Genomic DNA, 24,664 nt, shown 5'->3' on the forward strand with positions numbered 1-24,664 from the left:
AACGAGTTCAAACAGGTGCCATTAATACAGGTAACGAGTGGAGGACAGAAGAGCTTCTTAAAGAAGAAGTTACAGGTCTGTGAGAGCCAGAGATCTTCCTTGTTTGAAGTGACCAAATACTCATTTTCCACCAAAATTTACAAATAAATTCTTTAAATTTCCTACAATGTGAATTCCTGGATTTTTTTTTTCACATTCTGTCTCTCACAGTTGAAGTGTACCTATGATGAAAATTACAGACCTCTGTCATCATTTTAAGTGGGAGAACTTGCACAATCGGGGGCTGACTAAATACTTTTTTGCCCCACTGTATATGTATGTGTATATATACATGTATATGTATGTATATATATGTATATATATGTATGTATGTATGTATATATATATATATATATATATATATATATATATATATATATATATATATATATATATATATATATATATATGTATGTATGTATATATATATATGCATATATATATATATAGATATATATGCATGTATATTTGTGTATGTATTTATATGCATATTTGTATATATATATATATATATATATATATATATATATATATATATATATATATATATATATATATATATATACATATATATATATATATGATAATATAACAATTTAATGTAAGAATTATTTTTAGTAAGAAGCGAATCTGTCAGGGAGTTTACCAAGACGGAATGATGACGTCAGTACACGGTTTAAAACACTTTATAAGTAGGGCGTTTCTTGCCTAGTGTATTTTGTGTTAAAACATGATTTATCACAATAAATATATTTAATGTGTTCATTTAATAATATTTATATGTAATTATTGAAAATACTGATCGTTTATTCAATGATCAGGTAGCCAAAGAGACAGTAGTTGCCATTTCCTTACAGCTTGCCCCCCTCAAATAAGGCACAATGAAAGAGGCCGTTGGCAAAGCGGCTCCCTATTGGCTGACATGAAGGGGCGGAGCTTGTTTGTTGTTTTGCTGAAGTGTTGACTATAAAGAGCCGATTAGCTGTGGTGCGTCTGTTTTACTGCTGAAATTGAAATAATACTCGCCCAAGAGCAAGATTTAACTCCTTAAATTGAAGTTGAGTGACGCTTACAATCAACCACACCCAGCTAAAAAGATCCCGGAAACGGCAAAGATGAAATGGATGTTCAAAGAGGACCATTCCTTGGGTAAGTGAGAAGGGGATGTTATTATTGTTATTATCACGACAAATATGTTGTCGAAACTGTCATGCAGGTAAATTGTTGAAATTAAACCCTTCCAGTGTGTACAAATGGGACGCCATGAAAATAGGCCGGGGCCTGTCGTGCTAGCGTCTGTATCTTAAAAGCCCTATAATGGCTGTAGCTAGTCCTAATGCACTAAATAATGCATACAAAGCTGTTATGGCGATGATGACGCTATGGCCTACAATATTGGTATAGGATGATGCGTCGTGTCTTACAATATTTATTTGAACGACGTCACACGTCTAAAAGCATTCTGTGCTATGCGCTGGGGAAATGGTGTTCAACTGTTTAGTTAATCGATCAGGCAAATCAAATCAAATCAACTTTATTTATAGAGCACATTTAAAATTTACCACAGGGGTAGCCAAAGTGCTGTACAATGAGCAGGTTAAAAGATAAAACGAGTACCGAGCAAACACAACACAACACAAACAGAACACGATAAAAAATAAATAATTAAAATAGAATTAATAAAAACATAAAAACAGGATCACAGCAGGTGTATTATGGGGCGCCATTGCAGGATGGATATCACTCAGTGTTAAAAGCCATGGAATAAAAGTATGTTTTTAAGAGAGATTTAAAAACAGGAAGAGAGGAGGCTTGTCTAACACTCAGGGGTAGGTCGTTCCAGAGCTTGGGAGCAGCAACGGCGAAAGCTCTGTCACCTCTAAGCTTCAGCCTTGTGTCAGGGACCGTCAACAGCAGCTGATCGGCTGATCTTAAGGATCGGGTGGGGCAGTAAGGCTGAAGGAGGTCGGAGAGATAGGTTGGCGCGAGGTTGTTTAGACATTTAAAAACAAATAAAAGGAGTTTAAAATGTATTCGGTAACGAACAGGGAGCCAGTGAAGGGACGCTAAAATAGGGGTGATGTGCTCACGTCTGCGGGTCTGTGTTAGCAGACGAGCAGCAGAGTTCTGCACGAGCTGCAGGCGGGCGAGGGAGGCCTGGCTAATGCCAACATACAGGGCATTACAATAATCAAGACGAGTCGAGATAAAAGCGTGGATTAATTTCCCAAGATCATGTCTTGATAGAAGCGGTTTCACTTTCGCTATTTGGCGTAATTGATAAAAGCTTTTTTGAACGACGCTGCTGATTTGTTTTTCGAATTTAAAATCTGAGTCAAACTTTACCCCCAGGTTTGTGACAGAGTCGCTGAGATACGGGGTCAGAGTGCCGAGGTCAACGTTGGGGGAGGGAGAGCGACTTGGACCGAACAACATAACTTCTGTTTTATCTTCATTTAGGCTCAGGAAGTTAGCTGAAAGCCAGACTTTGATGTCGTGCAGGCAGTCAATAAGACGTTGAACCGTGTTATTTTGTGCCATGGGAAAATAAATCTGGCAATCATCGGCATAAAAATGAAATGCAATACTGTACTTCCTAAAAATAGAACCAAGGGGGAGAAGGTAAAGCGCAAATAAAATTGGGGCAAGGATTGAGCCCTGGGGGACCCCATGTGGTAAAGGAGCTGTGGACGACATAAAACTGTCTACTTTTACACAAAAACTCCTGTCGGTTAGGTACGACCGGAACCAGTTGAGGGCGGCGCCCTTAATGCCCACACAGTTCTCAAGACGAGTGATTAAGGTGGCGTGGTCGACGGTGTCGAACGCAGCAGACAGATCTAAAAGCACCAGGACAACATATTTACCAGAATCAGTGGACAGGAGGATATCGTTAAAAACTTTTAGAAGCGCTGACTCTGTGCTGCTTTGTCTATTCGGCCTGTAGCGAAGCCTGTGTACTGCTACCAGGGAGTGAAATGTGTTTTGGCAGAGAAAGAGGCCTTCTGTGGTGGCCTTTACCATTTCTGTTGTATGTCTTTTTTTTCCATGGCTAGTTTGCTCTAACAATTGACAAAAACATCAAAGATGTTGTTCATCAAAGACGAGATGTAATCAATCAATCAATCAATCAATGTTTATTTATATAGCCCTAAATCACAAGTGTCTCAAAGGGCTGCACAAGCCACAACGACATCCTCGGTATAGCCCACATAAGGGCAAGGAAAAACTCACCCCAGTGGGACGTCGATGTGAATGACTATGAGAAACCTTGGAGAGGACCGCATATGTGGGTAACCCCCCCCCCCCCCCTCTAGGGAGACCGAATGCAATGAATGTCGAGTGGGTCTAACATAATATTGTGAGAGTCCAGTCCATAGTGGATCCAGCATAACAGTAAGAGTCCAGTCCACAGTGGGGTCAGCAGGAAACCATCCCGAGCGGAGACGGGTCAGCAGCGCAGAGATGTTCCCAACCGATATACAGGCGAGCGGTCCACCCCGGGTCCCGACCCCGGACAGCCAGCACCCCATCCATGGCCACCGGATTTGTGTGTCTTCCCCTCCACAAGGGATAGGGGGGAGCAGAGGAGAAAAGAAAAGAAACGGCAGATCAACTGGTCTAAAAAAAGGGGGGCTATTCAAAGGCTAGAGTATACAAATGAGTTTTGAGATGGGACTTAAATGTTTCTACTGAGGTAGCATCTCTAACTGTTACCGGGAGGGCATTCCATAGTGCTGGAGCCCGAATAGAAAACGCTCTATAGCCCGCAGACTTTTTTTGGGCTCTGGGAATCACTAATAAGCCGGAGTTCTTTGAACGCAGATTTCTTGCCGGGACATATGGTACAATACAATCGGCAAGATAGGCTGGAGCTAGACCGTGTAGTATTTTATACGTAAGTAGTAAAACCTTAAAGTCGCATCTTAAGTGCACAGGAAGCCAGTGCAGGTGAGCCAGTATAGGCGTAATATGATCAAACTTTCTTGTTCTTGTCAAAAGTTTAGCAGCCGCATTTTGTACCAACTGTAATCTTTTAATGCTAGACATAGGGAGACCCGAAAATAATACGTTACAGTAATCGAGACGAGACGTAACGAACGCATGAATAATGATCTCAGCGTCGCTAGTGGACAAAATGGAACGAATTTTAGCGATATTACGGAGATGAAAGAAGGCCGTTTTAGTAACACTCTTAATGTGTGACTCAAAGGAGAGAGTTGGGTCGAAGATAATACCCAGATGTAATGTAGGTCAGCATATGCTAAGGTCGCTGAACCTCCACAGTTGAGCTTTGTTCTTTCAATGACAAAGCATATTAGTACAATATATACGAGTATTCTCATTAAGCCCATTTTATGGCTAAAATGTTGAAGAAAATAAATGTAAAGCTGTTACTTAAACATTAAGACGAGAGTAGGGCTGGGCGATATGGACGAAAAAGTATATCTCGATATATTTTTACTTAAATTCGATATTCGATATATATCTGGATATACAGGTAAAAGCCAGTAAATTAGAATATTTTGAAAAACTTGATTTATTTCAGTAATTGCATTCAAAAGGTGTAACTTGTACATTATATTTATTCATTGCACACAGACTGATGCATTCCAATGTTTATTTCATTTAATTTTGATGATTTGAAGTGGCAACAAATGAAAATCCAAAATTCCGTGTGTCACAAAATTAGAATATTACTTAAGGCTAATACAAAAAAGGGATTTTTAGAAATGTTGGCCAACTGAAAAGTATGAAAATGAAAAATATGAGCATGTACAATACTCAATACTTGGTTGGAGCTCCTTTTGCCTCAATTACTGCGTTAATGCGGCGTGGCATGGAGTCGATGAGTTTCTGGCACTGCTCAGGTGTTATGAGAGCCCAGGTTGCTCTGATAGTGGCCTTCAACTCTTCTGCGTTTTTGGGTCTGGCATTCTGCATCTTCCTTTTCACAATACCCCACAGATTTTCTATGGGGCTAAGGTCAGGGGAGTTGGCGGGCCAATTTAGAACAGAAATACCATGGTCCGTAAACCAGGCACGGGTAGATTTTGCGCTGTGTGCAGGCGCCAAGTCCTGTTGGAACTTGAAATCTCCATCTCCATAGAGCAGGTCAGCAGCAGGAAGCATGAAGTGCTCTAAAACTTGCTGGTAGACGGCTGCGTTGACCCTGGATCTCAGGAAACAGAGTGGACCGACACCAGCAGATGACATGGCACCCCAAACCATCACCCAACCATGCAAATTTTGCATTTCCTTTGGAAATCGAGGTCCCAGAGTCTGGAGGAAGACAGGAGAGGCACAGGATCCACGTTGCCTGAAGTCTAGTGTAAAGTTTCCACCATCAGTGATGGTTTGGGGTGCCATGTCATCTGCTGGTGTCGGTCCACTCTGTTTCCTGAGATCCAGGGTCAACGCAGCCGTCTACCAGCAAGTTTTAGAGCACTTCATGCTTCCTGCTGCTGACCTGCTCTATGGAGATGGAGATTTCAAGTTCCAACAGGACTTGGCGCCTGCACACAGCGCAAAATCTACCCGTGCCTGGTTTACGGACCATGGTATTTCTGTTCTAAATTGGCCCGCCAACTCCCCTGACCTTAGCCCCATAGAAAATCTGTGGGGTATTGTGAAAAGGAAGATGCAGAATGCCAGACCCAAAAACGCAGAAGAGTTGAAGGCCACTATCAGAGCAACCTGGGCTCTCATAACACCTGAGCAGTGCCAGAAACTCACCGACTCCATGCCACGCCGCATTAACGCAGTAATTGAGGCAAAAGGAGCTCCAACCAAGTATTGAGTATTGCACATGCTCATATTTTTCATTTTCATACTTTTCAGTTGGCCAACATTTCTAAAAATCCTTTTTTTGTATTAGCCTTAAGTAATATTCTAATTTTGTGACACACGGAATTTTGGATTTTCATTTGTTGCCACTTCAAATCATCAAAATTAAATGAAATAAACATTTGAATGCATTAGTCTGTGTGCAATGAATAAATATAATGTACAAGTTACACCTTTTGAATGCAATTACTGAAATAAATCAAGTTTTTCAAAATATTCTAATTTACTGGCTTTTACCTGTATATTTCGGTGAAAGTATACATATAAAGATATACATTTTTGAGTGATATTCCGTGAAATTGAAGTGAATGACAACTGTACTGTAAACAGTCAGTGGCACTTTTATTAACTCACTTAGTCAAGATGGGTATTAACAGCACAGAAAAGAAACTGTTTAAGTAGTACAGAATTACATAACATAAATGAAACACAAAAATATTATTTCTACATAAAATAAATAACACAGCTGTGCAAATAATACAAAATGTATCAAACTCAGATTTAAAAAAAAATACATTTGCAGGCAGGCACTTTATTTCCCTTCCTGGTTCGATGACCCGCCCTATCTTGCCTCTGATTGGCCTGCTTCTAACCAATTGTGACTCATCATAGTAAACAACCAACCAATCATGGATGTTATTATAGTGCAAACACCTCTTGGAAGGAGGAAGGGGAGGGGTTTAGTAGCCCATGGAAGGGGAGCGGGGGAGAACAAGGAATAGGCGAGGGCGGACCTACCTCACTTCCGCCTGCCAATCCCCTAGCAACCGGTCGCCATATTGAATTCGTTGAAAACAAACCAGCTCACAGCGAACACAGCATTGACAGAAAAGGCATTTAACGAGGTTTCACGGCATTTTAAACTGTTCTAAATGGCGTATGATTATGTAAATAGTCTTTCCAGTGAGGCTAGGTTAAGATACGAGTTAAAATGTTCTGTAGTTGGATTAAACGACTGCCCTTACCGCCTTCCAGCAGATGCGTGGACTGATAATCCTACACAATGGCCGGACATGGAATTTGGAAATCTTTATGTCTACCTCACAAGCGCACCAGGTCGGTTGTTAGCTTCGGTTGTTATATAACGAATAAATCACATAAAAATTGTTAAATCACCCAAGGTATGTTGATAAATGATAATAAGGATGACACGGTGGCTACCAGTATCTGTATATTTATTATATCTGTAGAGAGCTCATTCAAATTCAGTTCAGTATTATGATTTATTATTTGCTGAATTACTGTTCCTTACTGTTCAGGCTCAGTCTGGGTTGACTCTTCTCTCAGCAGCTCAGTCAACATGTTAACATTGATTGCAGCAGGCTCAATGTTTTCACACTCATTTGTCCTTTCCGTTAGATCACTGAAAGGTAGTCGTTTCCCACAGTGTTTCTTTGTACTTTTTGAGTTCTCTGCTGCCGATTCACGCTTTGAAGTTGTCAGTTTATGTCGCTCGTAACTGTCCATCCTATGGGATGCCTTCTTTCCACTCTGTGGCAGGTGAGGTAAGATGGATGGTGCATAATCAGGGTGCATGGGATTCTTTACAGGTCGTCCTGAGAGGGAAAAAATGAAAAAATATTGAGAGATTTGAGGGCTACAACTACAAGTAATGTTTGATTACAACAAAGGAGACTTGCAGACAGCATTTTACGACTGTCTTGAAAAGTTGATTAAATGGCAACATGAAAATTATAGGGTTTATTGGTTTTTAAAAACCCAACCGTTAAGTGCAAATTTAAATGAAACCGGTTTTCGAAAATAGCCTTTATACCGTATGTTATTGTTGTGCAACAACAACAACTTCAGCTGTCGAACGTTATTCAGTAAAAATTCAACGGGTTCAACATTAGCATGGACGGTATAGCCAAGTTGTGGTTAAGAAGGTGGATTTTTGTTCCTTATATTTACCAGAAACGAAGTGATCCGAACACACGACCCGGGATTTTGGGGGACTCCAGTGAGAACCGTCCTCGTTTTCCCGGTGTAAAGCTGCGAGCCATTTGTCTCGTCTCTGTGGGCTTTCAGCACGCTTTGGCAGAACAAAATACGACCTTTGTTTTCCCTGTTTCCAGTTGTGGTTTGCACAACCAAAAACAACACAGTTTTTTGGCATTTTGGAGGCAGAATGACGGGTTTAATCAGCGCAGGTCGACAGGTTAAAGAGTAATGGCGACGGTTTGTTTTCAACGCCAGTCAGGTTGCTATGGCTCGAAGAACCCGTATGTAGCTCAGTTGCCCGGATGTCGGCCCTGCCCTATACAACAAATAAGCGGCGTTTGGTCATTTTAACGTGAAATAAATGATATCGATATTACGATATTTTCTTAATTAATATCTTGTTTAGAAATATGTCGATATATCTTACAAACTCGATATATCGTCCAGCTCTAGACGAGAGGCAGGACTTTAAGCTCTTTTGAAAGCCAACAACTAATGTTTCATCCCCAGCAACCTAAGTTGTACTAATAGCGAGTAACTAGAGTTTGAATAAACTTAAAATAGGTATTTTTGTTGTTGTTATTTTTCAGAAATGTGTGAGTTCATAATAACTAGTTTTGTGGTTTGAATGGGAAAACACTATGGGGTCAAATATTGAGTCCTTACTAGAGATCGACCTATATGTGTTTTTAGGCCGATACCGATGATTAGTAGTCAATGAGGTCGAGAGCAGATGTTAATGTGCAATAAAAGTTGGGTAAACAAGAATAGTGTACGTCAGTAAACAGCTGGACAAGGCTTTAAGTGTTGGTGTTTTTTTCCATTTTTGGAAACGTCAGACCAGTAGCGACATCATTTGTTGTGCGGGTTGTGGTTGATTTAGCAGCATAAAACATCGGGAGATATCACAATCACCTTTAGTACATTTGTTTAAGGAAGCATCAACATTTGCATTTCAAAATATGGGAAATCTGCTAAAAATTGGTAAAACTACGGGATTTTTTCTACATCACAATAACTTGCAAGCTAATTACTTTTATAGCAGTTCATGGATGTTAACACATTGTAACGTTTCCTTGTGAGGAATCCTAAAATCTTGGTTGGTTGGTTTGTAAGTCAAAGTTTATTTCGAACATGCATACAGTTTCAATATGATCATCACATACAGGTAAAAGCCAGTAAATTAGAATATTTTGAAAAACTTGATTTATTTCAGTAATTGCATTCAAAAGGTGTAACTTGTACATTATATTTATTCATTGCACACAGACTGATGCATTCAAATGTTTATTTCATTTAATTTTGATGATTTGAAGTGGCAACAAATGAAAATCCAAAATTCCGTGTGTCACAAAATTAGAATATTACTTAAGGCTAATACAAAAAAGGGATTTTTAGAAATGTTGGCCAACTGAAAAGTATGAAAATGAAAAATATGAGCATGTACAATACTCAATACTTGGTTGGAGCTCCTTTTGCCTCAATTACTGCGTTAATGCGGCGTGGCATGGAGTCGATGAGTTTCTGGCACTGCTCAGGTGTTATGAGAGCCCAGGTTGCTCTGATAGTGGCCTTCAACTCTTCTGCGTTTTTGGGTCTGGCATTCTGCATCTTCCTTTTCACAATACCCCACAGATTTTCTATGGGGCTAAGGTCAGGGGAGTTGGCGGGCCAATTTAGAACAGAAATACCATTGTCCGTAAACCAGGCACGGGTAGATTTTGCGCTGTGTGCAGGCGCCAAGTCCTGTTGGAACTTGAAATCTCCATCTCCATAGAGCAGGTCAGCAGCAGGAAGCATGAAGTGCTCTAAAACTTGCTGGTAGACGGCTGCGTTGACCCTGGATCTCAGGAAACAGAGTGGACCGACACCAGCAGATGACATGGCACCCCAAACCATCACCCAACCATGCAAATTTTGCATTTCCTTTGGAAATCGAGGTCCCAGAGTCTGGAGGAAGACAGGAGAGGCACAGGATCCACGTTGCCTGAAGTCTAGTGTCAAGTTTCCACCATCAGTGATGGTTTTTCAAGCTGGCTGACAACTTCTTCATCAAAGTTACACAGCAGCTCAGCTTAGTAGAAAGGAGCACTGGTTATTACTATTAACTTACTTTCTACCTATCCCAATTTTTTAAATACTAAATACTGGTATCATATGTGTTTGTATTGTATCTGCTGATGTATTTTTGTTGTAGTTGTACTCTCTTCAGAATATTTTGTTAAAATTGATTTATTACTAAATATGTGTAACATGAATTTTCAATAATCAAACAATTAAAAAAAATCATATCAGTTTTACATTTTGATTAATCACAATTATTCACATTCAATTACTTGCTTGCATAATTAAAATTCACTTTAAAAAAGACCCCGATTTTTTGACACGCACTATTTCATTGTCATAATGTCATACATTAACATTTTTTAAATGTTTTTCTTGAATGCATGTCATTTACTTACTAACAATATTATATGAAGTCCTGCTGGGATGTATTTTGAAGCGAAACTTGCCAGCAAGCCCACTATCTTTGCACTGACTTATGCAAGGACTGATCCTCTGCAGTAAAGTAGCATGTACGGGCTAAAAATAAAATGGCGTAATTAATCTGTTTTTATGCACGGTTAATAGGTTTGACATCCATTTCAAATGTTTATCATTTACATGGATTTATTTACAACATGGAATAGATTGCTACAAATACAAGCAGGCCCGGCCCTAACCAATCTGGCGCCCTAGGCAAGATTTTAGGTGGCGCCCCCCCACATCGGCAGTGAAGTGTATATACTCACAAGAAACTGAATAGCTTTGTCTTTGACCTTTTTTTTTTACTTACAACTATACCTAATATATAAAGGGGTGGAAAAGTGACTATTACCTGCAGGGCAAACATTAGCTAACCAGAAGGCAATAACCATGTAAACAAAAAACACCTGCTTAAAAGATCTAATACAAATGTCCCTGAGGAATGTAAGGTGGGAGTACTGTAATTACCTAACGTTACATTATTATTTTCCATAACAATTTAGCCCCCTCCACAATATTAACCCGACGTTAAAACAGAACTAGCTATTTATTGATTAGCAATTGCCGAATCATGTAACATTAGCTTAATGCTAAAAAGCCAGCTACTATCACATTCTGTAACAGACAAATAATTTCATGTAGGCTAACGTTACCTACCTGCTACCTCTGTCTTTTCTCGTTTCTCCTCCTCTTCTTTTCTCTTTTTTCTTCCCTGGGCACCTGACAGTTTTGGCCGTTTTGACATCTTGTGTTGATTTTTTGATGTGGTGACGTCCAAAAAGAGTCATGATACGGGAAGGGAGGGGGCGCACCGTGCGGGGGGAGGAGGGGGGGGGGGGGGGTCGTAATGTTGTAACAAATAATATTTCTAATAAATAGGCTTTACTTTGCATTTTAATTAACGTGGGATTATTTTATTTTATTTTTTTCTCCAACATTTGTGGCACTGGCGTGGCGCCCCCTGATGGACGGCGCCCTTAGCATTTGCCTATACGGCCTATGCCACGGGCCGGCCCTGAATACAAGTGATAAATTACAAAAAAAAAGACCCAACTCAATTAGACCAAAAAGTTTATTAATCTGTGATTTAATTATTCTTTGATTTTTCTAACTCTTTACAGCGAAACAAACAACACAACGTCAACAAAACATTACATAACAATATAAATTGAAAAGTGCAAAACAAAAAGAAAAAGCAGTATCCATTTCCTCTTCTTTAGTGGAGATTAGCATTGGGAAACACAAAAGTGCCTTAACTTTTGTTTCCCGCTGCTCGTTTTCCTCACCTCTCCAGCACGTAGTCGGTAATTCAGCAACTTTCTCTCACTCTTGTTCATCTCCCTCCCTCTTGTTTGTGTGCTCACGACTGTGCTGTGTGTGTGTGTAAAGCCTCCTGCTTTCGTCTGTTCAGTGTGGACGCATGCAGAGCCATGCAGTTTGACCAATCACGTGCGACTTTAACATAAAAAACGGATTGAGAGGCAGCTTATGCACTTCAAAGAACCAGCTCGTTCCAAAACTACCTATCACTGGATCATGGATCACAATATTATAAACAACCATTTGTATTTGTCATATTCATTGTGGAAACTCATAATACTGTGTACCAGAGGTCTTCAATAGGTTGTCCGTGACCCCCAGGTGTCTGCAGAGTTACTTGCAGGGGCAACATGACATTTTTGGTTGATTTGACTCTTTTAAAATGTATATTTTTTTCCATTTCACCTGGCAATTTTTTGCACAAATTTAAATGTCGTTGTGGGGGGAGGTGTAGTCAGCGCTGCCTGTAGGAGCAAAAGTCACCGATGCTGAGGACGAGCACCACCGGGCAGGGGCGGGGCAAGTGCTGACGGCGAGACACAGCTGGCAGGCGATTAGATTTCACAAGTGGTACGTGTTAATCTAATCACCTGTTGTCTTTAACAGCAAGCAGCCGGGAGCAGAGGGAGAGAGAGGATACGGACGTGACTGAAAAGTCACGTTCTGGGAGAGAAATCTGTTGTTGGAAGAAAACATTATCATTAAAGCCTTGTTGAACCTGCACGCTTGGCTCTTGTGCCGTGTCTTCAGTGGAACTGCTAGGAAGCGACTTCCACAGTCGTTAAATACACATGAACATTGATCCAACACACTGTAGTGTGGTTATCGATAGGCAGTGGCATTGTTACCCTACTCACTGTACCTTTCAGTTTAAAATTAAAACATGAATAATATATATAATAAATAATAATTATTTATTATTGTACTCATGTTAGCATTTAAGATGGCTAGCAATTAGCACTGTAGTTGCCAGCTAGCAATTAGCTATGATAGCCATGAGCTAGCAATATTCTGCGCTAGCTATTAACTGTATGTAATCATAGCCCTCCCTTCAATAAATGTACTATTTTGTCTAATTATTTTTTTTATGGAGCAAACGTTAATGTTATAAATGCCTTCCAATTGAAACACATTTTGCTTGATGTCTTGTAGAACATCGATTTATAGAATCGGCCAAAATCCGCAACAAGTACCCTGACAGGGTCCCGGTGAGTAAAATCCATCACTTCTGGTGGAAACAAAAACGACTTTATTTCTGATTGTGCTGCTACTGTGTGTTTTGGGTTGTGTGTGTTAGGTGATTGTTGAGAAAGTCTCCGGATCTCAGATAGTGGACATCGACAAGAGGAAGTACCTGGTTCCCTCTGACATCACGGTGGCCCAGTTCATGTGGATCATCAGGAAACGCATTCAGCTGCCCTCAGAAAAGGCCATCTTCCTGTTTGTGGACAAGACAGTCCCACAGTCCAGGTCAGAACAGGATATGTGATAGATCTACTCGATAGATAGTAACTTGAACCGAGCAAGGTTTGTTTGAAATATTGCAGGTCATATTTTAAGGGGAACTTCACTTTTTTGGGAATTTTGCCTGTCGTTCACAATCGTTATGATTTTTTTTTTTTATGCATTCTAAATATTAAATCAACGGAAATAAAAGTTTGCGTACAGCAGAGCCTATGGGAGCTCCACTATTACGCCCATAAAATCTAATAAATAACTATTCAAAAAACGCCAACAATATTCAATTTACATTTCGTGACTTAAATATTAACCAAGTATTAGTGATATTGTTCTTATAAGCGCTAAAACGGACAAACTATTCATAGCGGCGCCATGATTCACCTCGGTCACCGTGATCACTTCCGTGTGTCCCTATTAGAGATGCGCGGATAGGCAATTTATTTCATCCGCAACCGCGTCAGAAAGTCGTCAACCATCCGCCATCCACCCGATGTAACGTTTGATCAGAACTGCACCCGCCCGCCATCCGCCCGATCTAATATAGATGATGCAAGGCATTAGTGAGCCTGCCAACTACTCCGGTTTTCCCGTAATTCGTACGGTTTTCATCAACCTATTCCGGGTTTTTCATTAATTAACAAAAAAAAAAAGGGTGAAAACTACGCGAATTGCACCTTGTGCAGACAAGATTTTTCGATCGGACACGGAGGAATTAGGGATGTAAAAGACCACGTTGGGACAAAAAAACACAAGTCTAATGCCGTTGCTAGCGATACAAGTGGAAAACTTTCAACGTTTTTCGTCGCCCAAACAGATTCTTTGGATGTGATAAATGCCGAAGTTTTATTTACGGAGGCAATAATTGAACATGGATTTCCAATCGCACTGGCTGATCACATGGGACAGTTAAATGTTTGTCATGCAACCTTTAAAAATCATTACGCGGTGATCGCGGTCCCAAAAATAAACTTTTCTTGCATGATAATGTCCAGAAAAATTCGCTTTATATTACTATAGAGTCCTTTTAACGAATGAGTTTGATGGTTTATCACAAACCTTAAATGAAAGAAGTCCTTTGTTCTCCTGCACCATGGCCTTGCTTCGTATTTGGTGCGCACGCTTTATAACCTCACTGAGGTTATAAAGCTTTTGCCTGTTGAAGAAAGGAGACTGATCCAACGCAGCACAGACTTTCGCGTGCCACGCTGTCACGACCCAGACGCACACCAGTGCGCAATCATATGGGAGCCGCGCTAAGCGCACCTCCAAGCGCGTCTCGCTGCCGGCGACGGACGGGTATATGGGCCCGACGCTCCAGCGCCATCCATTTTCAGGGCTAGTTGATTCGGCAGGTGGGTTGTTACACACTCCTTAGCGGGTTCCGACTTCCATGGCCACCGTCCTGCTCTCTATATCAACCAGGGTGAGCCCCACCCCTTTCGTGAGCGCACTGCGCGCGGAGTGACCCCTGTTACGAGCCCCCGGCCACGGGGGTGACGGGCAGGTAAGCTGCTTACCTGCTGCGCGTGACGCCGGCCGCGGCGAAGGCGGACGAGGCGGGGTGTCGGCGCGGTGGTGACCCTGGACGTGCGTCGGGCCCTTCTCGCGGATCGCCTCAGCTACGGCTCCCGGTGGGGCCCTCTCGGGGGAAGGGGCCTCGGTCCCGGACCCCGGCGAGGCGTCCCTTCTCCGCTCCGTAAAAGTGTCCATCTCTTTTCTTTTCTTTTTCTTCTGTTGTGGCATATGCAGCAGGTGCCTGCTCGTTTTTCGTATGTGGGTAACAACATTTAACTATGTATATATATTTCCGAATTGGTTTAACTGCCACCCGCAAAAAAAAAAAATAATATATATATATATCTAATTAATCCACCCGACCCGACCCGCGCGCGGATAAAATCTTATTTTTTTTAATTTCATCCGCCCGATCCGCGGATAATCCGCGGACTCCGCGGTTGTGTCCGCAAACCGCGCATCTCTAGTCCCTATGTTTACATCATCGAGTGCTCTGCTGCTTTATCATGCATCTCACCTGGACATGAGGCGTCTGCGTAGGTAATCCAACAAGTTGGGATACTTTTACAGCCATATAGGACCTGGAACTGGCGAGAACAACACAAAAAGCGCTTCCCCCCCAACCCCCGTTTCTTTGTGAAGATCATGACACATTTTTCATCTAAATGGGAATATTTGAACATCCCAGCAGTCTGCATCCTAATGACAGCAGACCTTGCACAGTAAGTGATGTTTTTTTTGTATTTGTTGGCTCTCATAATATCTGCAGTGAGCAGAAATCGGTGATGAAGAAAAAAAAAAGCAAACGTGATAAGTTTTTGAAATTAATGTGCCGCGTATGCTTAAAATGATCAAAATACGTAAATTTTAACTGTTTTTGTAAATGTGCCCGTTACTACATTACATATCTTACATCATGTGCTTAGTGGCCTAGTGGTCAGCCCTGAGATCGGTAGGTTGTGAGTTCAAACCCCGGCCGAGTCATACCAAAGACTATAAAAATGGGACCCATTACCTCCCTGCTTGGCACTAATCATCAAGGGTTGGAATTGGGGGTTAAATCACTAAAATGATTCCCGAGCGTGGCTACCGCTGCTGCTCAGTGCTCCCCTTCCCCCCCAGGGGGTGGAACAAGGGTATGGGTCAAAGCCAGAGGTTAATTTCGCCACATCTAGTGTGGGTGTGTGTGTGTGTGTGTGTGTGTGTGTGTGTGTGTGTGTGTGTGTGACTCTCAGTGTTACTTTTTCAATTTTTTTAACTTTATATAATGGATGGATGTTTTATTAGAGGCTATATAGGCAGAATTGAAAGGCTCTCATAGGCTACATTGTAAGCGGACTTTTGATCGCATTTATTTAATATTTAGAATGCATTTTTAAAAAATCCATCCATCACCATATCTTTTATAATGATTGTGAGCGATAGGCACAATTGCAAAAAAACTTGCAGTTCCCCTTTAAACTTTCATGTCAAAATATATTAAAATATTCAAGAGTAAGACCTGTGCCTGGCATTACATTTGCAATACATCATTTTTCCTCCAGATGTCACTAAAGCACTTGAATTTAAATTACACTACTTTTTAATGGTGGAAAATTACAGAAAATCCTAAATAAATTCCAAATTAATGAGCCAATTTTTGTTTAAAGGTGTATATCTCATAAATATTCCACTCTGGTAAACGACTATTAAAATAAATCATTGACAACCACCTGAAACATTCAAACACATGAGAGTATGTACATTTCTAATCTGCATATACCGTATTTTCCGCACTATTAGCCGCACCTAAAAACCACAAATTTTCTCAAAAGCTGACAGTGCGCCTTTTAACCCGGTGCACTTTATATATGGATAAATATTAAGATTCATTTTCATAAAGTTTCGATCTCGCAACTTCGGTAAACAGCCGCCATCTTTTTTCCCGGTAGAACAGGAAGCGCTTCTTCTTCTACGCAAGCAACCGCCAAGGTAAGCACCCGCCCCCATAGAACAGGAAGCGCTTCTTCTTCTACTGTAAGCAACCACCCGCCCGCGTAGAAGAAGAAAAAACGCGCGGATATTCCTTTGTGTGTTTACATCTGTAAAGACCACAAAATGGCTCCTACTAAGCGTCAGGGATCCGGTTCATGAAAAGACGCAATCTCTCCATCCTCACACGGATTACTATTTCACAGCAACTGATATTCCTGTGAAACGCACCGTGGATACAACGGGAGCACGTACGGTGAATATTCGCACCACAGGGAATGAGAAGTCATCCTTCACTGTGGTTCTAGCTTGCCATGCTAATGAAACTTCCACCCATGGTGATATTCAAAAGGAAGACCTTGCCAAAAGAGACCTTTCCAGCCGGCGTCATCATAAAAAGCTAACTCGAAGGGATGGATGAAGAAAAGATGAGCGAGTGGTTAAGGTAAGTTTAAGTTTACGCGAAGAGGCCGGGTGGCTTTTTTCACGCAGCTCTGTCCATGTTGATATACGTATGTTTGTGATTGCACATTTGCGTACATTTTGGGAGTGAACAGAGTTTTTAGAACGCTGGTTTTTAATATATTATTAAAGTTTGACTGACCTATCTGACTGTTTTTTTGACATTCCTTTAGCGCAGTTAGATGCGGCTTACAACACCGGGCGGTAGAGATGCGCGGTTTGCGGACACAACCGCGGAGTCCACGGATTATCCGCGGATCGGGCGGATGAAATTTTAAAAAATAAGATTTTATCCGCTCGCGGGTCGGGTCGGGCGGATTAATTAAAATTTTTTTTTTTTTTTTTTTTTTTTTTTTTTGCGGGTGGCAGTTAAACCAATTGGGAAATATATATACATACCGTATTTTCCGCACTATAAGGCGCACCGGATTAGTAGCCGCACCTTCTATGAATTACATATTTCATAATTTTGTCCACCAATAAGCCGCCCCGGACTATAAGCCGCGCCTACGCTGCGCTAAAGTGAATGTCAAAAAAACGCTGCGCTAAAGTGAATGTCAAAAAAACAGTCAGATAGTTCAGTCAAACTTTAATAATATATTGAAAACCAGCGTTCTAACAACTCTGTCCCAAAATGTACGCAAATGTGCAATCACAAACATAGTAAAATTCAAAATGGTGTAGAGCAATAAATAGCAACATAATGTTGCTCGAACGTTAATGTCACAACACACAAAATAAACATAGCGCTCACCTTCTGAAGTTATTCTTCATTCGTAAATCCTTCGAATTCTTCGTCTTCGGTGTCCGAATTGAAAAGTTGCGCAAGCGTGGGATCCAAAAATGGCCGGCTCCGTCTCGTCGAAGTCATCGGATTCAGTGTCGCTGTTGTTGTGCAGCAGTTCTGTGAATCCTGCCTTCCGGAAAGCTCGGACCACAGTTGTGACCGAAATATCTGCCCAGGCATTTACGATCCACTGGCAAATGTTGGCGTATGTCGTCCGGCGCTGTCTGCCCGTCTTAGTGAAGGTGTGTTCGCCTTCGGAGCTGCGTGAAAAAAGCCACCCGGCCTCTTCGCGTAAACTTCCCTTAACCACTCGCTCATCTTTTCTTCATCCATCCATCCCTTCGAGTTAGCTTTTATGATGACGCCGGCTGGAAAGGTCTCTTTTGGCAAGGTCTTCCTTTTTAATATCACCATGGGTGGAAGTTAGCATGGCAAGCTAGAACCACAGTGAAGGATGACTTCTCATTCCTTGTGGTGCGAATATTCACCGTACGTGCTCCCGTTCCACAGTGCGGTTCACAGGAATATCAGTTGCTGTGAAATACGGTAGTAATCCGTGTGCGGATGGAGAGATTGCGTCTTTTTATGAACCGGATCCTTGTCGCGTAGTAGGAGCCATTTTGTGGTCTTTACAGATGTAAACAGGAAATGAAACGTACGGTGATATCCGCGCGATTTTTCTTCTTCTTCCGGGGGCGGGTGGTAAGAAGCGCTTCCTGTTCTATGGGGGCGGGTGCTTTCCTTGGCGGTTGCTTGCGTAGAAGAAGAAGCGCTTCCTGTTCTACCGGGAAAAAAGATGGCGGCTGTTTACCGAAGTTGCGAGACCGAAACTTTATGAAAATGAATCGTAATAAAGCGCACCGGGTTATAAGGCGCACTGTCAGCTTTTGAGAAAAATTGTGGTTTTTAGGTGCGCCTTATAGTGCGGAAAATACGGTAGTTAAATGTTGTTACCCACATACGAAAAACGAGCAGGCACCTGCAGCATATGCCACAACAGAAGAAAAAAAAAAAAAGAGATGGACACTTTTACGGAGCGGAGGGACGCCTCGCCGGGGTCCGGGACCGAGGCCCCTTCCCCCGAGAGGGCCCCACCGGGAGCCGTAGCTGAGGCGATCCGCGAGAAGGGCCCGACGCACGTCCAGGGTCACTACCGCGCCCACCGCACCGACACCCCGCCTCGTCCGCTTTCGCCGCGGCCGGCGTCACGCGCAGCAGGTAAGCAGCTTACCTGCCCGCCACCCCCGTGGCCGGGGGCTCGTAACATGGGTCACTCCGCGCGCTCCGCCCGCGTAGCTTACCTGCTTGCTCGCAAAATGATTATTAGCATTCAGACAGGTTAAAATGTTGCTAAAACCATCACTTTTCTATCAGTCACAGTGACTTTTCAAAACAAAAATATTACAGCAAAAATCATATGGGTTGATTGACATGTTTATTCTGTAAGCTAACTTCAATAGTTTGAAATTATTTTGACAGTTAATGCCAGTTATCCTGTCAACCTTTCACAAGACTTCAATTTGTTAATTGAAAGTATAAATAGTATAAACACTTTTAACAGTATGTCGTGCTGTGAAATACAGCCGACAGGATGGCGCACCAAACACAAAGCAAGGCCATGCTGCAGGAGAAGAAAGGACTTCTTTCATTTAAGGTTTGTGATAAACCATCAAACTCATTCATTAAAAGGACTCTATAGTAATACAAAGCGAATTTTTCTGGACATTATCATGCAAGAAAAGTTTATTTTTGGGATCGCGATCACCGCGTAATGATTTTTAAAGGTTGCATTACATTATTAACTGTCCCATGTGATCAGCCAGTGCGATTGGAAGTCCATGCTCAATTATTGCCTCCGTAAATAAAACTTCGGCATTTATCACATCCAAAGAATCTGTTTGGGCGACGAAAAACGTTGAAAGTTTTCCACTTGTATCGCTAGCAACGGCATTAGACTTGTGTTTTTTTGTCCCAACGTGGTCTTTTACATCACTAATTCCTCCGTGTCTGATAGAAAAATCTTGTCTGCACAAGGTGCAATTCGCGTAGTTTTCACCCTTTTTTTTTTTTTTTTATTAATATTAGATATATAACAACGGGCGGATGGCGGGCGGGTGCAGTTCTGATCAAACGTTACATCGGGTGGATGGCGGATGGTTGACGACTTTCTGCCGCGGTTGCGGATGAAATAAATTGCCTATCCGCGCATCTCTACCGGGCGGCTTATAGGTGGACAAAGTTTTGAAATATGCCGTTCATTGAAGGCGCGGCTTTTAACCCAGAGGGCGCCTTATGGTGCGGAAAATACGGTACATTTTGCAAATTAAACTCTACTTTGTAAAATGTGTATTGAGAAGTAAAAGCAGTCGTCACTGTTTGAAATAATGACATGAGTGGAAAATGAATGGAGTGTAACAGGTGCTGAAGTCATTAATCCAGTATCTGGTTCATGTTTCAGCATCACGATGGGACAGCTGTACGACAATGAGAAAGACGAAGATGGCTTTTTGTACGTGGCGTACAGCGGCGAAAACACCTTCGGCTTGTAACGGAACCAAGAAGCCATGATAGTGACCCACATTACCTGCTGCCATCTAATCATAGCCCTCACACGGCCGTGGGAAACCCCCCATGTAAACACCACAGAATGATGGACTAACTGCTTACCAGGCTGAAGAAAACGTATCTGCTGACCCACTTCGCGCTCGTTCTTTAAAGATTGTTTTTAGATTTAGCTGTGTTCGCTTTCATTCATTTTCTCCGCTATATTGATTTGAAATACCTTCCCTACTGCTTGTATGTGTGAATGACTTCTTATTTGAAGACAATATTTATGAGAATTGTACTATTTTAATTTAAGGTAAGGTAGCTGGATGACCTAACCAATAAATATATTCAAATTAAATCCAGGTGCTTGTTCTTTTCAAGATCTTTGTGTAAGTTGATTATGTGTAGATACTGTTACGGTACAGAGGGAAGAAGACGACACAGAATGCAGGACGTCGTTTAGCTCTATTTATTGCAAATTAAACTCTACTTTGCCCAAAAAAGAGCCCAAAAAAAAGAGCCCAAAAAAAGTCTGCGGGCTGTAGAGCGTTTTCTATTCGGGCTCCAGCACTATGGAATGCCCTCCCGGTAACAATTAGAGATGCTACCTCAGTAGAAACATTTAAGTCCCATCTCAAAACTCATTTGTATACTCTAGCCTTTGAATAGCCCCCCTTTTTTTAGACCAGTTGATCTGCCGTTTCTTTTCTTTTCTCCTCTGCTCCCCCCTATCCCTTGTGGAGGGGAAGACACACAGATCCGGTGGCCATGGATGGGGTGCTGGCTGTCCGGGGTCGGGACCCGGGGTGGACCGCTCGCCTGTATATTGGTTGGGAACATCTCTGCGCTGCTGACCCGTCTCCGCTCGGGATGGTTTCCTGCTGACCCCACTGTGGACTGGACTCTTACTGTTATGCTGGATCCACTATGGACTGGACTCTCACAATATTATGTTAGACCCACTCGACATCCATTGCATTCGGTCTCCCTAGAGGGGGGGGGGTTACCCACATATGCGGTCCTCTCCAAGGTTTCTCATAGTCATTCACATCGACGTCCCACTGGGGTGAGTTTTTCCTTGCCCTTATGTGGGCTATACCGAGGATGTCGTTGTGGCTTGTGCAGCCCTTTGAGACACTTGTGATTTAGGGCTATATAAATAAACATTGATTGATTGATTGATTGATTATTATGATATACAATATGAAATGAAGTATGTAACTAAACCAAAGAAGTATGGTGTGACTATGTGTTGTAAGTAAATTAGGATTGTTACCAGGGGATTTTGAAGGTGCGTGTTGAGTGAGAGGCGGAAGTCCAGATTGGGCAAGGCAGGCTCGAAGGTCCAGAGACAGGCAGAAGGTCAGGGCAAGAGCGAGGCGTCAAAAGTTTGTGTCCAGGCGGGAGGTCGAGATCCAAAAGGGGCAGCCAGGGAACCAGAGGGGAATTCGGGGAGACGAGACACACAGCTTGTGACGAAGAAACGGAGGAATGCTGCTTGATGGCGACAATGGACACAAAACAAATGAACACGGAGGGGCAGAAACACAGAGAGAGAGTGCGCATAGAGCTAGATAAGTCGGCTTACTGTACTGGAACAGGTCGCTACGTTCTGACCCGGAACGCAGGTTTGCTCTGGCTTAAGAAGCCCGGCGTCTCATCAGCTACAGGTGTGCAGATAGCTGATTGATTGCACCGGTGCAGCTTCTGCCGGAGTGGCGCGTGCAGCGCACAGATGAATGCGCATTAGAATGCGCCCGGGCCGTGACAGATACCACACTATAAAATAGAAAACTACGACGTAAAGTCTGGAATTATATCGGCAGTTTTTATTCAGTAAAATAAACCAATGTTAAATACAGTAAACACTCACTTATCGATGGTAATTAAGTCAAGGCTTGACCGCGGTAAATGAATTTCCGCAAAGTGGGATCCAATATACATTAAATGTTATTTTTCATAGCTTGTGCATACACAGTAAAACACATTTATAGTAGTCTGTAGTGATGGGTTGATGAGGCGTCATGAAGCGTTTCGACACATTGCAAAACTGTATTGATACTGTGTCGATACTGTGTGACTAAATACTGACATCTGCTGGACATTAAAAATCCCTACAGGCAACCTATGGACCGACTCAACTGACACTGATTTGATGCCCTAGTACAGGGGTCACCAACCTTTTTGAAACCAAAAACTACTTCTTGGGTACTGATTAATGCGAAGGGCTACAAGTTTGATACACACTTAAATAAATAAATATATTGTCATTTGTAAGTTACACGTAAGTGTGATTTAAACAAGAATAGCTAAATAAATAAATTTATATATATAAAAAAATGGGTATTTCTGGCTGTCATTCCGTCGTACATTTTTTTTTCCTTTTACGGAAGGTTTTTTGTAGAGAATAAATGATGAAAAAAACACTTAATTGAACGGTTTAAAAGAGGAGAAAACACGAAAACATTTAAAATAAAATGTTGAAACATAGTTTATCTTCAATTTCGACTTTTTAAAATTCAAAATTCAACCGACAAAAAGAAGAGAAAAACTAGCTAATTCGAATCTTTTTGAAAAAATTAAAAAAAGAATTTATGGAACATCATTAGTCATTTTTCCTGATTAAGATACATTTTAGAATTTTGATGACATGTTTTTAAATTGGTTCAAATCCAATCTGCACTTTGTTGGAATATTTAACAAATTGGACCTAGCTATATTTCTAACAAAGACAAATCAGTATTTCTTCTAGATTTTCCAGAACAAAAATTTCAAAAGAAATTCAAAATACTTTGAAATAAGATTTAAATTTGATTCTACAGATTTTCTACATTTGCCAGAATAATGTTTTTTAATTTTAATCATAGTAAGTTTGAAGAAATATTTCACAAATATTCTTCGTCGAAAAAACAGAAACTAAAATTACTATTCTTTACAATAAAAAAAATTTTTTTTTTTTACTTGAACATTGATTTAAATTGTCAGGAAAGAAGAGGAGGAAATTTAAAAGGTAAAAAGGTATATTTGTTTAAAATTCCTAAAACCATTTTTAAGGTTGTGGTTTTTCTCTAAAATTGTATTTCTAAAAGTAATAAGAAGCAAATTAAAAAAACAAATGAATTTATTTAAACAAGTGAAGACCCATCCATCCATCCATTTCTACCGCTTATTCCAAGTGAAGACCAAGTCTTTAAAATATTTTCTTGGATTTTCAAATTCTATTTGAGTTTTGTCTCTTTTAGAATTAAAAAAGTCGAGCAAAGCGAGACCAGCTTGCTAGTAAATAAATACAATTTAAAAAATAGAGGCAGCTCACTGGTAAGTGCTGCTCTTTGAGCTATTTTTAGAACAGGCCAGCGGGCGACTCATCTGGTCCTTAGGGGCTACCTGGTGACCGCGGGCACCGCGTTGGTGACCCCTGCCCTAGTATATACAATAATATAAACCAAGTCATTGTATTTCATTTAGGATTATTTCATATCTTCATTTAAATAAAAATATATTTTTATCTTTTTTAGATACAGTCAATAAATAATGTGAACATGTATCATAACATGGAAATCTAAGAGAACGTGTTGTGGATGATTGTGGACTGGGAATTTTTTTAATTGTATTTTTTTTACACATTTTTATTTAAAAAAAAATAAATATAAGTTTTTCCGACGTATTACATTTTAGACGATTTCTCTTCTTAGTTATTATTTCTCCGGCTGTAGAAAAGAGCCGCTCACAGGGCACAGAGGAGGCGTCATTGCGACACAGTTCGCGTATCGGTCACGTGACCAAAACAGCTCATGATCGGTCACGTGACTTTCTAAAAGCGGTACGCGCACCGACACAGGGTTTCGCTCTATGAGCTCGACGCATGCCCCGATGCATCGGTGTTGCCGGACCCATCACTAGTAGTCTGTTCAACCCACAAAGGTAAGTTCACCAGCTGCCTTGAAACTGCAATTAAACTCAACTTTTGTGATGTCTTTCTTTTGACTAATAGACTCAACTAGATAACTAATATAAGAATGTTGAGTGCAATGCAAAAGTATAGTTTTACATTAAGTACAACATTCTTGTATTTGTTATCGAGTGAATTTATAATTTCCAATCACTTAGTGGATTGACCAATTACAATAAGATAATGAAACAATTTACGTTAATGACAGAAGTTATCAAACTTCGGTCAAGAGACATTGTTTTCTACATCATAAATTACAGTTTCAAGTTAAAACAACGGTTTTGTACTAACAACTT

General features: G+C 41.1%; 1 protein-coding gene across 1 annotated transcript; it reads left to right on the forward strand.

Annotated features, from left to right (window-relative positions):
• The first annotated feature begins 976 nt into the window (after positions 1-976).
• LOC133616080 (gamma-aminobutyric acid receptor-associated protein-like 2) lies at positions 977-20,774 on the forward strand. Its single transcript, XM_061975145.1, has 4 exons — positions 977-1,188; positions 12,826-12,881; positions 12,971-13,143; positions 20,328-20,774. The coding sequence occupies exons 1-4, from the start codon at positions 1,155-1,157 to the stop codon at positions 20,416-20,418; spliced, it is 354 nt and encodes a 117-aa protein (XP_061831129.1). The 5' UTR covers positions 977-1,154; the 3' UTR covers positions 20,419-20,774.
• The last annotated feature ends 3,890 nt before the right edge of the window (positions 20,775-24,664 follow it).

Source organism: Nerophis lumbriciformis, linkage group LG15 (assembly GCF_033978685.3).
Source record: "Nerophis lumbriciformis linkage group LG15, RoL_Nlum_v2.1, whole genome shotgun sequence".
Lineage (NCBI taxonomy): Eukaryota > Metazoa > Chordata > Actinopteri > Syngnathiformes > Syngnathidae > Nerophis > Nerophis lumbriciformis.